This window comes from Ahaetulla prasina, chromosome 4, assembly GCF_028640845.1.
Source record: "Ahaetulla prasina isolate Xishuangbanna chromosome 4, ASM2864084v1, whole genome shotgun sequence".
Taxonomy (NCBI): Eukaryota; Metazoa; Chordata; class Lepidosauria; order Squamata; family Colubridae; genus Ahaetulla; species Ahaetulla prasina.
The window spans coordinates 88,997,531-89,014,852 of NC_080542.1; the positions used below are offsets into that span (position 1 = coordinate 88,997,531).

The 17,322-nt window shown below is 36.0% G+C and overlaps 1 protein-coding gene across 1 annotated transcript in view; it reads right to left on the bottom strand.

Annotated features, from left to right (window-relative positions):
- Nucleotides 1-17,322, bottom strand: part of LOC131198230 (collagen alpha-3(VI) chain-like) — a 126,194-nt gene that overhangs the window by 42,341 nt on the left and 66,531 nt on the right. Inside the window, exons 16-21 of the mRNA XM_058182722.1 lie at nucleotides 15,957-16,001; nucleotides 12,326-12,379; nucleotides 11,774-11,836; nucleotides 8,164-8,229; nucleotides 4,188-4,241; nucleotides 2,399-2,434 (exon numbers count right to left, since the gene is read on the bottom strand). Coding sequence (XP_058038705.1) covers nucleotides 2,399-2,434; nucleotides 4,188-4,241; nucleotides 8,164-8,229; nucleotides 11,774-11,836; nucleotides 12,326-12,379; nucleotides 15,957-16,001 — 318 coding nt within the window. The remainder of the gene's footprint in view (nucleotides 1-2,398; nucleotides 2,435-4,187; nucleotides 4,242-8,163; nucleotides 8,230-11,773; nucleotides 11,837-12,325; nucleotides 12,380-15,956; nucleotides 16,002-17,322) is intronic.

Below are 17,322 nucleotides of genomic sequence, written 5' to 3' on the forward strand. Positions count from 1 at the left end.
TTAAATTGCAAATATTAAATCTGACTTCTATTTTTTAAAAAAAAAAAAATTCTCTCATCTACAATCAACACAATGAAATAAAATGGCATTTACTTGCGGAGAAAGTGAAACTGAATGGAGATTTTATCTTATTGTACTGGACTGTGGATTGTTGGATTATTTTAGTTTGTTTAAGTATTTTATAAGGGTATTTTCAGCAAGAACTTTGCCATGAAGGTTTTTTCAGAAGAATGGATTTGTGACTTTATACAGGATTATACAGAAAGAATGTATTTAATTACTCAAAAATACAAATTGGAAAAAAATGGAGGCGTTTTGGATGAGAATTTGGAGGAAATTAACCAATGTAATCAGGACTTGGAATATGGAATGGAGGAGATACAAACAAAAGTGGATAAATATGAAGATAGGATCCTGAATAAACAAGTTGATGTAAAGAAGCCTTTTTTAAAAAGTTTGGATGAAATGCCTCAATTTGTGCTACAGGAGGCTGTCTCCCAAAATGGAAAAATTCACAGGGTTAATGCTTTCCAAGAGTTCTCTTTTCGGATTGAGGGAATATACGGCAGTAACTCGTGGATTCTTGGACATAAGGAACTATTAGGAAATATTGCGACTGACTTTTCAAAAGGAGTAATGAAGGAAAGACAGAGACTAATGCATCAAAAAAAATGGCAAGAGACAAAAGTATCATCCTTGAAAGAATTTCTTTTTTTTGAAATATTAACAGAAAAAGATATTAGCGTCCCTGAAAGACAATACGTGAGGAAGATCTGGAAGAAATGGGTTGATTATATGTTTTATAACTATCATAAAAGACTAGATATTTGGATTTATACTGGATTTTGACGAGGAAGGACTAAAGTTGAATAGATATTGTAATTTCCCTGTATTGAAATCTTATAATCTGTTGTATTGAATTTTAAATAGAATATTCTCGAAAGATCTTATGTAAGAAAGACTTGGGGGGAAAATTATATGGTTATAGAACCTATAAGGGAGATATTCTCTGAACTGGATTGGATTTTTATGCTTTAGCTGGTTTTAAATACTTTAGGATTAATTTGTTCTATTGATTTATATATTTTATTACTGTTTATTGTTAATTTTTTGAAGGATTTTGGTTATGTAAGGAGGAAGTCAGAGCTAGAGAGGGAAAATTGGTATAATAGTTTTGGGGAAAAAATTTTTTTTAGTATATGTTTGTTTTATTTTTAACTATACCTTGTGCTTGTTCCGGGAAGTCAGGGGGGGAGGGGGGAAGGGGTTTGTGAAGGGAGAGGGGTTGGGGGGAAAGGGGGGGGAAATTTTTTGTAAAACTTTTTGAATAAAAAAAAAAAATTGCAGATGACACTAAATCGGCAGGAATAGCCAACACTCCAGAAGACAAGCTCAGGATCCAAAAAGATCTTGACAATTTGAACAATCCAACAAAATGAATTTTAATGTGGAGAAAAGCAAAGTTTTACATTTAGGCAGGAAAAGTCAAACATATAAGTACAGATTAGGCAAGACCTGGCTCAAAAACAATAACTGATAGAGGGACCTTGGAGTCCTAGTGGATGATCACTTGAATATGAGCCACAGTGTGCAGGAGCAGCACTTTATAAAACTAGTACCACTTTATAAAACTCTAATAAGACCATACCTGGAATACTGTAACCAGTTTTGGTCATCATACTACAAAAAAGGTGTTGAGACTTTGGAAAAAGTTCAGAGTTCAAAGACTTTGGAAAAAGTTCAGAGTTCAAAGACTTTGGAAAAAGTTCAAAGAAGAACAACTAAGATGATCAAGGCCTGGAGACTAAAACATATGAAGAATAACTATAGGATTTGGATTTGGCTTGTCTAAAGAAAAGAAGAATTAGGACTGATATGATAGCAATATTCCAGTATTTGAGAGGCTGCCACAAAAAAGAGGTGGTCAAATTATTCTCCAAAGCACCAGGGGGCAGTACAAGAAACAATGATCAATGGATCTGATCAAAGTCAGAAGCAACCTGGAATTAAGGAGGAACTTCCTAACAGTGAGGACAATTAACCAGGCCTCCACGGTCCCTTCCAACTCTATTGTTATTATTATTATATTATTATTATTATAAAGTAGATCTCTGCTCAGATACTGACATAAGAACAGTTTCTTCCTGAACGCCATCACTCTGCTAAACAAATAACTCACTTTCTTTATCATCACTTTCTTGAAGGTCAGTTTTCATTTAAATTATTAGTTCCCCATATTTGGAATGATTCAGCACTGGAAGGAGTCTATAAAAGAATTCATTAGTATTCATGAACTCAGTGTGAACTCCCAAGGACCCATTGCTAAATCAGAGAGAGAGAGAAGAAAAATAAGACTATCTCAGTAAAGCAGCAATAAATGAATGCAATGGTTACTAACGATTAAACCAGGAGGACCTCTTTTCCCACTAGGACCCTAAAACAAGAAGGGAGAAAAAGTAGTTATAGCATCTCATACTGAAGCAAGTTATAAAATACAGACAATCCTTGATTTACAACCACAATTGGGCTTGGAACTTCTATAGCTCTGCAAGATAGTCATTAAGTGAGTTGCATCCAAATTATGACATTTTTCTCTGCAGTTGTTAAGCAAATCTATTACAATGTCCTTCCTGTCGAAGACTACTTCAGCTTCAGTTGCAACAATACATGAGCACACAATAGATTTAAGCTTAATGTTAACTGCTCCAATCTTGATTGCAGAAAATATGACTTCAGTAACAGAGTTGTTAATGCTTGGAATACACTACCTGTCTCTGTGGTCTCTTCTCAAAATCCCCAAAGCTTCAACCAAAAACTGTCTACTTTTGACCTCACCCCATTCCTAAGAGGTCTGTAAAGGGCGTGCATAAGAGCACAAACGTGCCTACCGTTCCTGTCCCATTGTTTCCTTTTGTTATATCCAATTAATATAGTTATTACATACTTATGCTCAGTGGTGGGATTCAAATAATTTAACAACTGGTTCTCTGCCCTAATGACCAGCTATGTGGACATGGCTCAGTGGTCATGTGACCGTGCGGGCGTGGCCAACTCAACATCACTCATATCGATGGGCGCTTCGCCTTAACTGTTACAATGTAATAAGGGTAAACCAAAGAGGCAGTTTCTGTAAGCAGGGCAATAAAAATTAGGCTAGAAACAACACCAGAATGTTTCCTTCCTGCATTCCTTACAGGATTAGCCCTGTAAAGTAGAAAAAAACAAAATAAGATTTCTTCCAACAGTCGGTTTTCCGAACTGCTTAGAAAGTTAACAACCAGTTCTCCCGAATAGGTGCGAACCGGCTGAATCCCACCACTGCTTATGCTTATATATATATATATATATATATATGCTTATATAGTATATAGTTACTTTAATGCTTATGCTTATATATACTGTGTGACTAAATAAATAAATAAATAAATCAACACAGTTGTTAAGTGTATCTCCTGGCTGTTAAGCAACTTAGGGTTTCTCCATTGAGTGCTTGATAAAAGTCAGCTAGGAAGGTGGCAATTGGGATCATGTGACCATGTAATGCTGCAAACATTATAAACAGTATGCTGGTTGCCAAGTGCCTGAATTTGATCATATGACCAAGTAGTGGCAGGAAGGGGGCAGGAGTCTTAGGTGATGCAGATAAAAAACAAGCAGGTCTTTTCCCATTTCGTCTTGATATTTTTGACATCTTCTATAGCTCCTCTCATAAATATATATATATATATGTATGTATGTATGTATGTATGTATGTATGTATGTATGTAGGTCGGTCTTTGGTTATTCGGGTTTTCTCCCGTGTAAAATTGGAAGTGTCTTGGCGACGTTTCGATGAAGTCTCATTCGTCATCTTCAGGCTTCAGCTTCGTGCTTCTGGGAACAATGTGTGATCGCAGCTGTTTCTTCCTTTTAACTGCTAGTGACTAGTGCAAGCTAGTGCTTGCCATCCATGAGACACTATGTGAACTGCAAGCTGAGTTGCACCGTGAAAAAATTAGAGATACTAGAGGCTCCATAAACTTTTGGCAACTTGTGACTTTACTGTGGTCTAGGTTGTACTACCTTTAGCTAACTTTAGAATATTTTTAAGAGAGATTACATCTGAGAAAGGGAAGAAATTGTTTCCTTAACCATAGCTATAGTGTTTGCTATAACCATTTACTTTTTCTGCATATAAATAATCTTACATTAGCACCATTCTCGCCTGCTTCTCCTGGTTCTCCATCAGCCCCTGGTTCTCCCTGCAAAGGACAGCAAGATTATTTAAAGTACATTGGTGTCTTTTTAAAGTTCCACAGTATATTAGTGATGAATTCTGACCTGTGATTGAAGCAAATGTTCACAATATGGCCTGACTTTCTAAACCTCCTCACTATATATATATATATATATATATATATATATATATATGTATGTATGTATGTATGTATGTATGTATGTATGTATATATGTCTTTGGTTATTCGGGTTTTCTCCCGCGTAAAATTGGAAGTGTCTTGGCGATGTTTCGACGAAGTCTCATTCGTCATCTTCAGGCTTCAGCTTCGTGCTTCTGGGAGCAATGTGTGATCGCAGCTGTTTCTTCCTTTTAACTGATAGAGGGGGTTTGAACTGATTGGGTGGGAGCTTGGCTGTGCTCAGATTAGTCTGAGTTGCAGGGGGATTTGAGCTGGTGAGCTGCATTGCTGTTGTTTGGCTTCGTGGTCGTGTTACATCTTCATAGTGGGGGTCAGTCTGCTGCATGTATGGATTGGAGGGGTTTGAAATGGCTAATGTTGCAGCTGCGGTCTGGCTTCTGGTCCTTGGTCGTGCTTCATCATCAGTGTGGGTTTGGGTCTACACACCCCCAGCCAATCAGAGCACAAAAAAACCCCATCCAATCAGAGCACAGCCAAGCTCCCACCCAATCAGTTCAAACCCCCACTAGCAGTTAAAAAGGAAGAAACTGCTGCAATCACACATTGCTCCCAGAAGCACGAAGCTGAAGCCTGAAGATGATGAATGGGACTTCGTCGAAACGTCGCCAAGACACTTCCAATTTTACGTGGGAGAAAACCCGAATAACCAAAGACCTACATACATACATACATACATATATACATACATACATACATACATATATATATATATACACACACACACACACACACACACACACACACACATGCGCGCGCACACACATATATGCAGCCAAATAAAGACTGAATGCATCAATTACCACATCAAACAAGAAGAAGACTTTCTGCACACAAAATCCAATTGCGCTTTCTATAATTTTGTAAACAACAAACTTGAGATCCATCCCACCCCTAAAAGGATCTAATGGTAAAGAATGTAATGATGAAACAGTTAAAGCAAACCTCTTTAACACATTCTTCGGCTCAGTCTTTGTTAACAGTAATGGCTCATACCCATAATTCCCCAGTCGTACCAATAATGATTACAACAGTCTAACACAAATAGATTTCACAGAAGATAATGTTGAAAAGGCCCTTCGCAGACTGAAACCATCTCTATCTAGTGGACCTGATGGTCTATGTGCATACTTCTTAAAAAAGCTTTCCACTGTTAAAGCAAAACCCTAAGCATAAACTTTGAAAAATCTTTCAGGACCAGCTCCCTTCCCAAACTATGGTCACTAGCCACAGACCTCCATGTCTTCAAAAAAGGAGACCCCAGCCTATTTGAAAATTACAGACCAATTTCTTTATGCTGCGTCACCTGCAAAGTAATGGAATCAATCATCAACCAATCCATCACCCTCCACCTAGAAACAAACAACCTGCTCTCTAATAAACAATTTGGTTTCAGAAAAAAATTATCCTGCAATTTACAACTTTTTCACTGCAAAAACATATGGACTATAAATCTTGATCAGGGCGAAGCAATAGATGCAATTTACATAGACTTCTGTAAAGCTTTTGACTCAGTGGTACATGACAAACTTCTTCTAAAACTAAAATCCTACGGCATCTCCAGACCCCTCCACAATTGGATAACTGCGTTCCTGTCAAACAGACCAGTGGTCAAAATAGGCAGTGCCCTATCAAATCCCGCTCCTGTCAATAGCGGTGTCCCCTAAGGCAGTGTTCTAGGACCAACACTCTTCATATTATACATTAATGACCTCTGTGACCATATTATAAGTAATTGTGTTCTCTTCGCCAATGATGTTAAACTATTTAACACTATCAACAATGCGGCTACCCTTCAAAAAGACCTTGACTTTGTGTTGGAATGGTCTAAAATTTGGCAACTTCAAATCTCAACCAGCAAATGCTCTGTCTTACACATTGGAAAAAAGAATTAGAACACTAAATACAAGCTTGATGGACATTACTTGTAGATGACCCTCACCCCATCAAGGACCTTGGACTTTTCGTATCAAACAACCTAAGTCCACTGCAACTACCAAAAAGTCTTTAAGAGTTGTAATCTTAATCTTGAGTAGCTTCTTCTCCAGAAAGATTACACTACTAATCAGAGCATACAAAACATTTGCTAGACCAATTCTCGAATGCAGCTCGCCTGTCTGGAACCCACACACTCATACAATTGAGTGTGTCCAGAAATATTTTACAAGAAGAGTTCTCCACTCCTCTGATCACAACAAAATATCTTACGCCACCAGATTTGAAATCCTGGGTTTAGAAAATTTAGAACTCCGGCGCCTTCGGCATGACCTGAGTATAACTCATAAAATCATCTGCTACAATGTCCTTCCTGTTGAAGACTACTTCAGCTTCAATCGCAACAATACACGAGCACACAATAGATTTAAACTTAACGTGAACTGCTCCAATCTTGATTGTAGAAAATATGACTTCAGTAACAGAGTTGTTAATGCCTGGAATGCATTACCTGACTCTGTGGTCTCTTCCCCAAATCCCCAAAGCTTTAACCAAAAACTATCTACTATTGACTCCATTCCTAAGAGGTCTGTAAGGGGCATGCATAAGAGCACCAGCGTGCCTACCGTTCCTGTCCTAATGTTCCCTTGATTGTATCCAATTTGTATGTTTATTTCATGCTTATACTTACATATACTGTTGTGTTTGACAAATAAATAAATAAAAATAAAATAAATAAATATATGTTGCATACATTTCTAACACTACAACTGTGACTGTATGTATGTGTGACTTACAACACATTTGCTACATGAACATGTCATATATAAATCTGGTTCAGTCTGAGAAAGCTGAGTAAAAGACACTTGCAAATTCAGTTCACGCTGCCAAAAGCATCTTGATTCAGTTTGGCTTCAACTAACTCTGAAAACCTGCCAAAATCCAGAGGAAACAATGAAACATAGTGTGCTTTCAACATTCGGACCTGAGATAAGATGGAGCCACTAGCCCAGTGGTAGTCAACCTGGTCCCTACCGCTCACTAGTAGGCGTTCCAGCTTTCATGGTGGGTGGTAGAGGTTTTGTCCGATACTGAAGCACTTTCCTTTTTTTAAATTTAATTGACTTTTTTAAAAAAAATTATAGCGTTATTTAAAAACATTTTCATTAGGTTTTCATAAAATTCCCCGTGACAATTTAAATTTCTGAAAATATACTATTTTTATCACCCGCACATAAGTTTAGTTCACATTACATAAGTGAAACTAAATGGCGCTATAGTGTGACTGCAAACAAAAGAGCCTTGTCCCAGAATACCTCGCGCATCTCCTCCCACATCACCTAGCTGTAACAAACAAGCAGAGCTGGTAGCCAGCGCCCTCCCAACCCAATCCACGATGCACAAGAGGCATGCGCAGACGATGATACACTTTATAAATCACATCACTGTGGAACCGGTGGGCGGTTAGAAAATTTTACCACTAACAGAGATACAAAAGTGGGCGGTAGGTATAAAATACATTGTAAGCCGCCCTGAGTCTTCGGAGAAGGGCGGGGTATAAATGTAAACAAAAAACAAAACAAAAAAAAAGACTACCCCTGCACTAGCCAGTCATTGAGTGGCTCTCACTTTTTATTTCTGACACTTTTGATACACCTGAGTCTCAAAATGAATTTTAATCAGCATTAATAAATGAATAAATAACATACTGATTTAGTATCATAAAAGAACAAGACACAGACTAGTCAAAATATATAACATTATATTTAGAAATAGCTAGGTATTTTCTTAATGATTTCTAGATGCTTGGATACCTGCTGTCCCATATTTCCTCTTTTACCCGGAGGACCAAGGTCATTGTTGTCAGTTCCAGGAAACCCCTGAAAATAACAAACAAACTCTTAAATAGTTTCACAGACTTCTGCTTTTTCTACAGCTGAAAAAAATGGGTCCGTGTAATACAGTGTAATCTACATTCATCTTAGTATAAATTAGGTTTTCAGTCAAAAACAACAGATTAAATCACTGTGGTTGGCAATGAAATCTTGCAATACAATCTGAATAGGTAGATTCATGATTGAAGGTATAAATACTTTCATATAAAGCAATTTTTATTACCTTATCTTTTTAAAAAATACAGCAACATTCTGAATTATTGGACCAAGTAATTTATTATGTTTCCAACAATGGAGTGGGAGAGATTATGTCTTATAGCATACCTCGGCAAAATTGTATGTATGTTTATATGTATTTACAAGAAAGGTATAAATGAAACATCATGCCATTTCAGTGAAATGGATTTCAGCAATAGCAACCTCATGTAGCAAGCTGCAGATCCTCTGAAATGACAGGCATTAGGTCCTCCTGAACATAGAGTACTCTTCTGAACTTGGATCTTGATTGGCTCATGAGGTTTTCAATGCTTTGATCAACTTTTATATACATTTTGGTCTTTCCGTTGATCCTATGAGGATCCTATGAGGTCCTTATTCCTGGTTTGTACCTTGACTCTGATTCTGTGTTCAGCTCTTTGCAGGGACTATAAAGGAACCAACTGTTTTTATCAGATGATGAAAACAATATTACATCATAAACTCCACTCCTTTTATTGACATGTGCAATGACATGATGCATGTATAGGAGGGGCAGAACTTGAATTGAAACATTGCAAAATTATTTTCATCATTCTGAACTCCCTGACACACATATGGTACATAATTCATGAATGCTGCTGGCCTCTTGGTTCTAACCAAGCACTGGTTTCAAGCAACTTCAAATATCATTCATTCTGTCCAGATATACTTCAGAAACATTCTTGGGACTAAAACTGAAATCCACTAAACCTTAGATTTAGTTTTCCATAACTTTTGCAATTACAAACCTGCATTTATAGATGTAAACTTATAATTATACAATTTAAATTATGAATAGATTATTTGTGTTTCTGAGGTTCAATTAGTTGTTAAATTGTTGTTAACATTTGATAACTGTTCCTGGGAAACTTCAATGTCTCTCTATTCTTTATTTGTATTTATTGTTATATGTTTTATGGTTCTTCAACATTAGATTAGACCAGAAAAATTTTGAACACTTTTAGAACAAAATTTAGGACACAAAATTTAGAACAATTTACACTAAATTTACAGCACAAATTAGAACAGATAGCCATCTAGATAAGCACACCGTTATATAAAGCTTTCTTCCAAGCTATTTCTAGTTTTTAAACTATGTTCAGTTCCAACATACAGAAACTTCCTACTTAAAGAAAAAACAAACCAAAAAACCACCTTCTAAAGGGCTTTATGCAACCAGAATCAATTTTACAAAGCAGTTACAAAAGTTTTCATGTAAGCATGGAACAAAACAATACAGCACGTCTGTGCCAAACTTGTACTTTATGGATAACTGTGGCCATTTGGAAAAAAGGTAGCTTTTCAGCCTTTTGCAGCCTTTTTCATATATGTATGTTCCTGTGTGATTAAGGGCATTAAAAATTGGACTTTCAGCAAGTTACTGAATGGATAACTTGCATGAATCAAAGGTACTCCATTGTTACACTATTACACCAATTGAAAGCCATAAAAGCTGTGCTAGAGTTCAAGGTGCAAGACTCTATTCTGTTTCCATTGAATTTAATGTAAGCCAAACTATATCCCACAGTATTGCAAGAGGTCTTGATAAAGTAAACACCAAAAGAAAACCAACTTTTCTTGGTCATCATTGTTGATTGACAACAACTGTCTGGATTAGTGCCTGCAGTTTACTTGGCATTATTTTTAGAAGTGCCTGTTCCTAGGGATAAAGAGAATGACAGGTCCAAAGTCACCCACCTTAGGGGGAACTAGAACTCATGGTCATCCAGTTTCTAGCCTGATGCCTAACCACTACATCAAACTGAGTCTTTTGAAAAACAACTTTCATTTCTCTCATACACCCACATACACACAAACCAGGGGTGAAATGCTCCCAGTTCGGACCTGATCATCTGATCTGGCAGCGATGGTGGTGGGTGGTTCGGAGAACCGGTAGCGAAAATCCCTGCCCCCACCCCTTATACCCAGCTGAGCTGCGCAATCACCAGAGGCTTTTTTTTTATTTTTAAAAACATTTTTTTGGCCAAAGAGGAGCCTTTTGAAAGCATTTTAAAAGTCAGAGGAGTCTCTTAAAAGCATTTTTGGCTGAAGAGGTTGTAGAAAAAATGCTTTTAAAAGGCTCTAATGACGATCCCAGCTGAACTGGCTGATCGTCAGAGGCTTTTTTTTTCTTTTAAAGGCAAAAAAATGCTTTTAAAAGAAAAGAAAAGCCTCTGACGATCAGGCAACTCAGCTGGGATCATCAGAGGAACCTTTTAAAAGCATTTTTTTACAACCTCTTCAGCCGAAGAAGAAAAAATGCTTTTAAAAGTAAGGGAAAAAAATTGGCCACGCCCACCCAGTCACATTAACTACCACCACCTCACCAAGCCATGCCCATACAACTGGTAGTAATTTTACATTTCACCACTGACACAAACTCTAAAAACCCTATCATTCTGATTCAGAGAACTCCATTCCTTCTAATAACAGAATAACAGAGTTGGAAGGGACCCCGGGGGTCTTCTAGTCCAACCCCCTGCTTAGGCAGGAAACCCTAACTTCAGACAGCACTTCAGACAGATAGTTATCTAATCTCTTCTTTAAAACTTACAGTGTTGGAGCATATAAAACTTCTGGTTCCACTGATTAATTGTTCTGTCAGGAAATTTCTCCTTTGTTCTAAGCTGCTTCTCTTCTTGATTAGTTTCCACCCATTGCTTCTTTTTCTACCTTCAGTTTAATTCCCTTTTCTTTGGGAAAAGAAAATATCTCAGGACAACCCCTCAGATAGTGGAACACTGCTATCATGTCTCCCCTGATCCTTCTTTTCATAAGACTAGACATATCCAGTTCCAGCTGGATCCATTCTTTATATGTTTTATCCTTGAGTCCCCTAATCATCTTTGTTGCTCTTCTCTACACTCCTTCTGACAACTGCAGATCTTGATGCCATTTAGTAAACATTCACTGCCCAATAGGTTCTCTATCTGTTTCAAAAATCCTACTTTGTCTGCCTGCAGTGAAGGAATTTGGGGAACCAAGACAAATGATCCCATTGCTCTTATATGCTTGTTTTGGTACCTTCTCGGCAGCTTTCTTTGCAAATCAGCTACTGGAAGAGGCATCCAGACATGTGCCATAACATGGCCATGCCTCTTCCAGCTACTGCAACATAAGGCTGAAAGAGTGCAGTTCCAGAAAGGCAAAAAGAAATCTCAAGTCTAAAAAACCAGTCATATCAAAAGTATCTGTGTAATGGTAACAGCAACAATAAAGTTTGCTGTGAGTTTTTCCCAATCCATAGCCAAAGCTACATTCTAAAACCAAAATAATAGCTATTCCTACTTACATTGTCTCCTCTTACTCCAGGCTGTCCAGGCTCACCTGATTCTCCTCTAGGGCCTTCTCTACCCTTTAACCAGAAAGAGAAGAAAGAAGAGTTCATTAGCTCACATTTTCCAATACTACTTATTATATTCACAGATATCATCCCAGAGTCATAGTTTGGTGCTCACTATCTAGGTCTGTAACCATGTTCATAGTAGTAAAGTGGAAAGGAAAAAGGTTTAAATCATTTTAACTTTACGCTGGTTACAGTATTTATAACTGGTGCCCTTGATAGTCAGTCTCTGTGTAGACAGATAGTCAGTCTCTGTGTAAATAATGCATTTGTTTATCATATAATCATTAATTCACAGGACTTGGCAAAAAGTTTGAAGCATGCTGACAATGCCGTATAGCAGTTTCCCCCTCTTTCAAATGCATTGACCCTATATATTGGAAAATCACCAGCAAGAAATTCTGAAAGTTGTAGTCTCAAGACATCATGGCAGTAGACAAAGCTGCAAGTGCTTATAGTGCCCCCTGCCCATAATTGCATTCAATACAGAATTCAGTTTACCCTTCGGCCTGAATGGCCCTTTTGTCCGTGTGATCCAGGAAATCCTTGTTCTCCCTAGACCACAAAAGAAAAGGACAGTAACCTCATGAAACACATTTCTTAAAAAGATCTGAATTAGAGATGATCTGGAAACCTTTGTGAGTTTAATCTTTTCTTTAAATAGCTTTTACAGAGTATTCATTAGAATACTTTCTAAAAGTATTTTACAAATAATTTTTTATTTTATTTTATTTTATTTTACAAATACCTGACTCTGTGGTCTCTTCCCATAATCCTAAAAGCTTTAATAAAAAACTTTCTACTATTGACCTCACCCCATTCCTAAGAGGACCATAAGGGGCGTGCATAAGCGCACAAACATGCCTACCATTCCTGTCCTATTGTTTTTCTTTTCTTCTTCATATATATATATATGTGTGTGTGTGTGTGTGTGTGTGTGTGTGTGTGTGTGTGTGTGTGTGTGTGCTTATACCTCCTAATATTTACTCATATATATGTTTATATACTATATAATCTTTTTGTATGATACTTACATATATTGTTGTGACAAATAAAATAAATAAATAAATAAATAAATAAATAAATAAATAAATAAATAAATAAAATAAATTGTAACAAATTTAAACAGTGACAGGTTTTATTGAAACTGTTTTGTGACTTAATTCAATTCTGCATTTATTCAGAAGTTATGTGGATCTTTAAATCATCTATATAAATCATCCGCCGCCTCCGACATGACCTGAGTTTAACTCATAGAATCATCCATTACAATGTCCTTCCTGTTGAAGACTACTTCAGCTTCAATTGCAACAATACACGAGCACACAATAGATTTAAGCTTAATGTTAACCGTTCCAATCTTGATTGCAGAAAATATGACTTCAGCAACAGAGTTGTTAATACTTGGAACACACTACCTGGCTCTGTGGTCTCTTCCCAAAATCCCCAAAGCTTTAACCAAAAACTGTCTACTTTCGATCTCACCCCATTCCTAAGACGTCTGTAAGGGGTGTGCATAAGAGCACAAGCGTGCCTGCCGTTCCTGTCCTTTTGCTTCCTTTCATTATATCCAATTAATACAGTTATTACATACTTATGCTTATATATATGCTTATATATTGTGTAATTATTTCATGCATATGCTTATATATACTGTTGTGACAAAATAAAATAAAAAAAATGGGCTCATCAAAATATTCTGACCTAGTGTGATAAAATTGGTATAGTATCATTGGATATTTTTAAAGCTTTTGATTCTGTACAATGGGAAACTATTAAAGTAATTGTGGAGGCTTTAGGCTTTGGTAATAAGTTTATACATGTTATTTCAAAATTGTACCAAAAGAGCAGTGCAAGAGTGAAGGTGAATGGAATATTAACTGAAGAGATAAAATTAGAAGCTGGTACGAGACAAGGATGTCCCCTGTCCCCAACATTATTTTTATTGGCTATGGAAATATTGACAAAAATGATAGAAAAAGATGAAGAATTAGAAGGATATAAGGGTATAAGATAAATTTGTATGGATGATACTTTAATTATTTTGAAAATGTAGAGAAAGATCTGAAAAGATATATAAGCATTTGATAGAATTTGAGGAAATGACAGGATTGAAAGTAAATTGGTCAAAGTCAGAATTATTGATGGATAGTAATGGTAATGAGTCTGAGAATATGCAAGAGCAATTTGGGATAAGGATTAAAAACACATTGAAATATTTGGGTATAGTGCTTTCACTTAAGGTTAAAGAATTGAAAAAATTTAATTATGATGTGGTGATTAACGAAATTGAGAAGAAGATAGATAAATATAAAATTTTAAAGTTGTCTTGGTTTGGTAGAATTGCAATGTGTAAGATGATGTTGTTGCCCAAGTTCAACTTTTTATTCGAGATGCTACCACTAAATTTGACAGAGAAAGATATTGAAGGATATCAGAAAAAACTGGATAAATTTTGTAACGGTGGTAAAAGTCCTAGATTAGTGAAGAAAATGTGGTATCAAAATCAAAAGGAAGGTGGATTAGGAATCCCCAAATTATTTAATTATTACTGTGCGTATGGTATCCGGATAGTGGTAAAAATATTTAAAGGTGAAGATAATTATTGGAGAGACTTAGAGTTAAGGGATATAGAAATTTGGATCAAGGTGGTTTTAGATAAAGCAAATTTAAAATGTGTAAGTAGAAGTTATTGGTTAAAGGGATTAAGTAAAAATGTGGAATAAATTTGTTAAAATTTTAATTCGGATATAATCTTTTGGGGAGACAATTGGAATTTGGCCGATTAAAATAATATAAAACGTAATGAAGTGATTAAAGAGGAAAATATAGAAATTATTAGAGATTGGATAAAAGTTATGGAAATGAAAGGAGGAATAAAGAAATTATTGAAAAATTAGGGTTAAGTTGGTTTGAAAAATACAGATAGAAAAATGGACAAAAAACTAAAGGAAAATTATTCGATAAATAGATGTGAAACTGAATTTGAATATTTAGTATCTCGGATTATGAAAGATGAAATTGGGCTAAAGGGACTCGTTAGTAGGGTTTATAAGATTATAAATTCTGATGAAAAATTACAAAGAGTGATGAGGACAAATTGGGAAAAAGATCTTAATATTGAAATACCAGAGTCAGATTGGAATGTGAATTGGAAGAGTAGAATTATGAGAACTTTATCTATAAGGATTAAAGAGCACAATTATAAAGTTGTTTGAAATGGTATTTGACTCCAGTAAGATTGTCACAAATGGATAAAAAATTAGTAAAAATGTTGGAGATGTGAGATGGAATTGGGGACTTATGAACATATGTGGTATAATTGTGATAAGGTTAAAAGTTTTGGCAACAATTGGAGAAAATGATATTTGAAATGATGGGGAAAGTAATAACATTGAGAGTGGAAACTATATTATTGTTGGTAATTAAGGAAATAGAATTAACAAAATATGAAAAAGAATTGATTAGAATTATGATTATAATAGGTAGAATTATAATAGCTAGATATTGGAAACTAGATGTGATTTTTAGAATAGAAGAGTGGAATTCTGAAATGTGGAAATTAGTTTTAAATGATAAAATGACATGTGATATTAAAATTAGAAGTGGTGTGTATAAAGAAGATATTTTCTGGAAGACTTGGAAACCATTTGTGGACTTTGCGCTTGGAACATTGGACGCTTCAGTACCTGTACCTCGAGAACGTGGATTTTGGCAATCATGAGGATATATCCGAAGACCCAAATCTTCCTTTTATGTATAGCACAAGGGTGTAATAATGTATTTTCTTTTTGTTTGCTTGTTGCAAAAAAAGTAATAAAAAAAAACAAAAAAACAACAACAAAATATTCTGACCTAGAAACCAGGAAACTGAGTTCTAGTCCTTTCTTAGACATGAAAGCCACTAGGATGACTTTGGCCCAGTAACGTTTCACAATCCAATCCACCTCACAAGGTTGTTTTTATGGGGAAAATGGAAGAAGGAAGAAATATTATGTATGTTTATCTCCTTGAGTTATTTATAAAATACACAAAATACATACACATACACACTGTATGTATGTATGTATGTATGTATGTATGTATGTATGTATGTATGTATGTATAGGATAAAAATCTATTGGATAAATACCTCCTTTCCATCAATACCATCAACCCCGGAATTACCAGCTTCACCCTGTTGGAGAAAATGTAAGCCATACTTATAATGAAATTCTTTGTTACTTTTGCAGCATCAAATGAGAAGCCCTCCATTCGTGGCATATTTTTTTCTCCATTCCTCTGATTATAGCTAAGTATCCTCAAATGCCTGATAAACCAGCACCAACTTACATAATGTTAGATACAACCAAATAGTTCTGATGAGATTCTGCTAACCTAAATAATAATAACCATCAGCACTGACAAATTCATTTTTAGTCAATTGCAAAAGGGAGCTTTACTTGGAATAGTTTACATCCTGCGACAACATGCAAAACACCATCAAACATCAACATCTGCCTATCCCAGATCCTTGGGAAGGATTTGATAGGCTGTTTAATGAAAAGAAGGACTAGGGAAGACATGATAGCAGTGTTCCAATATCTCAGTAGTTGCCACAAAGAAAACTATCAAACTATTCTCCAAAGCATCTGAGGCTAATACAAGAAGCAATGGGTAGAAACTAATCAAGGAGAGAAGCAACCTAGAACTAAGAAGAAATTTCCTGACAGTTAGAAAAATATCAGTGGAACAACTTGCCTCCAGAAGTTGTGAATGCTCCAACACTGGAAGTTTTTAAGATATTGGATAGCCATTTGTCTGAAGTGATGTAGGGTTTACTGCCTAAGCAGGGGGTTGGACTAGAAGACCTCCAAGGTCCCTTCCAACTCTGTTATTCTGTTAAGGCAGACAAATCCAGCCTGAACATCTGGCTGGCTGTGCGACAAACCATAAGTAATAATATACTGATAAAGAAAAGAGAAGTAATAGCCTTAGTCAAATTAAGCCACCTTCATCTAATAATTCTGTGACACTTTGAGAGTAAGTCTAGACCTTCATGATCCCATGATTTCATCATTATATTTGACAGCTTTGCTCTCACATTCTCTCCTAAACAAGTCTTTCAAGAGTAATGTGACATGGTGATGCTGTAACTTCCTCTCAAATGAACGATTTCTTATGACAGACAATATGAAAGACAAGAAAGGAAAAGAGGTGTTACAATCAAATACTTTTTTACCTCGTTCATAGAGGGTAAGAGGGAAAGACAGTTTCTCAAGACTAAGGTTAAAGTGTAATTTTGTTTGTTCCTTGTTCTCAACATTGCAAGGTAGCAGAAGTGGGGGGAAAAAGATAAAAGTTTTCTAGTCATGTACAACTCTAGGTGGTGGTGTTCACCTCTGTTTCTTAGCTAAGGGAACCAGCATTGTCTGTGGCTGGCATGAGTATATGCATGGAATGCTGTTACCTTCCCACCCAAGTAATACTTTTGCTTGCTTTTGAACTGCTAAATCAGT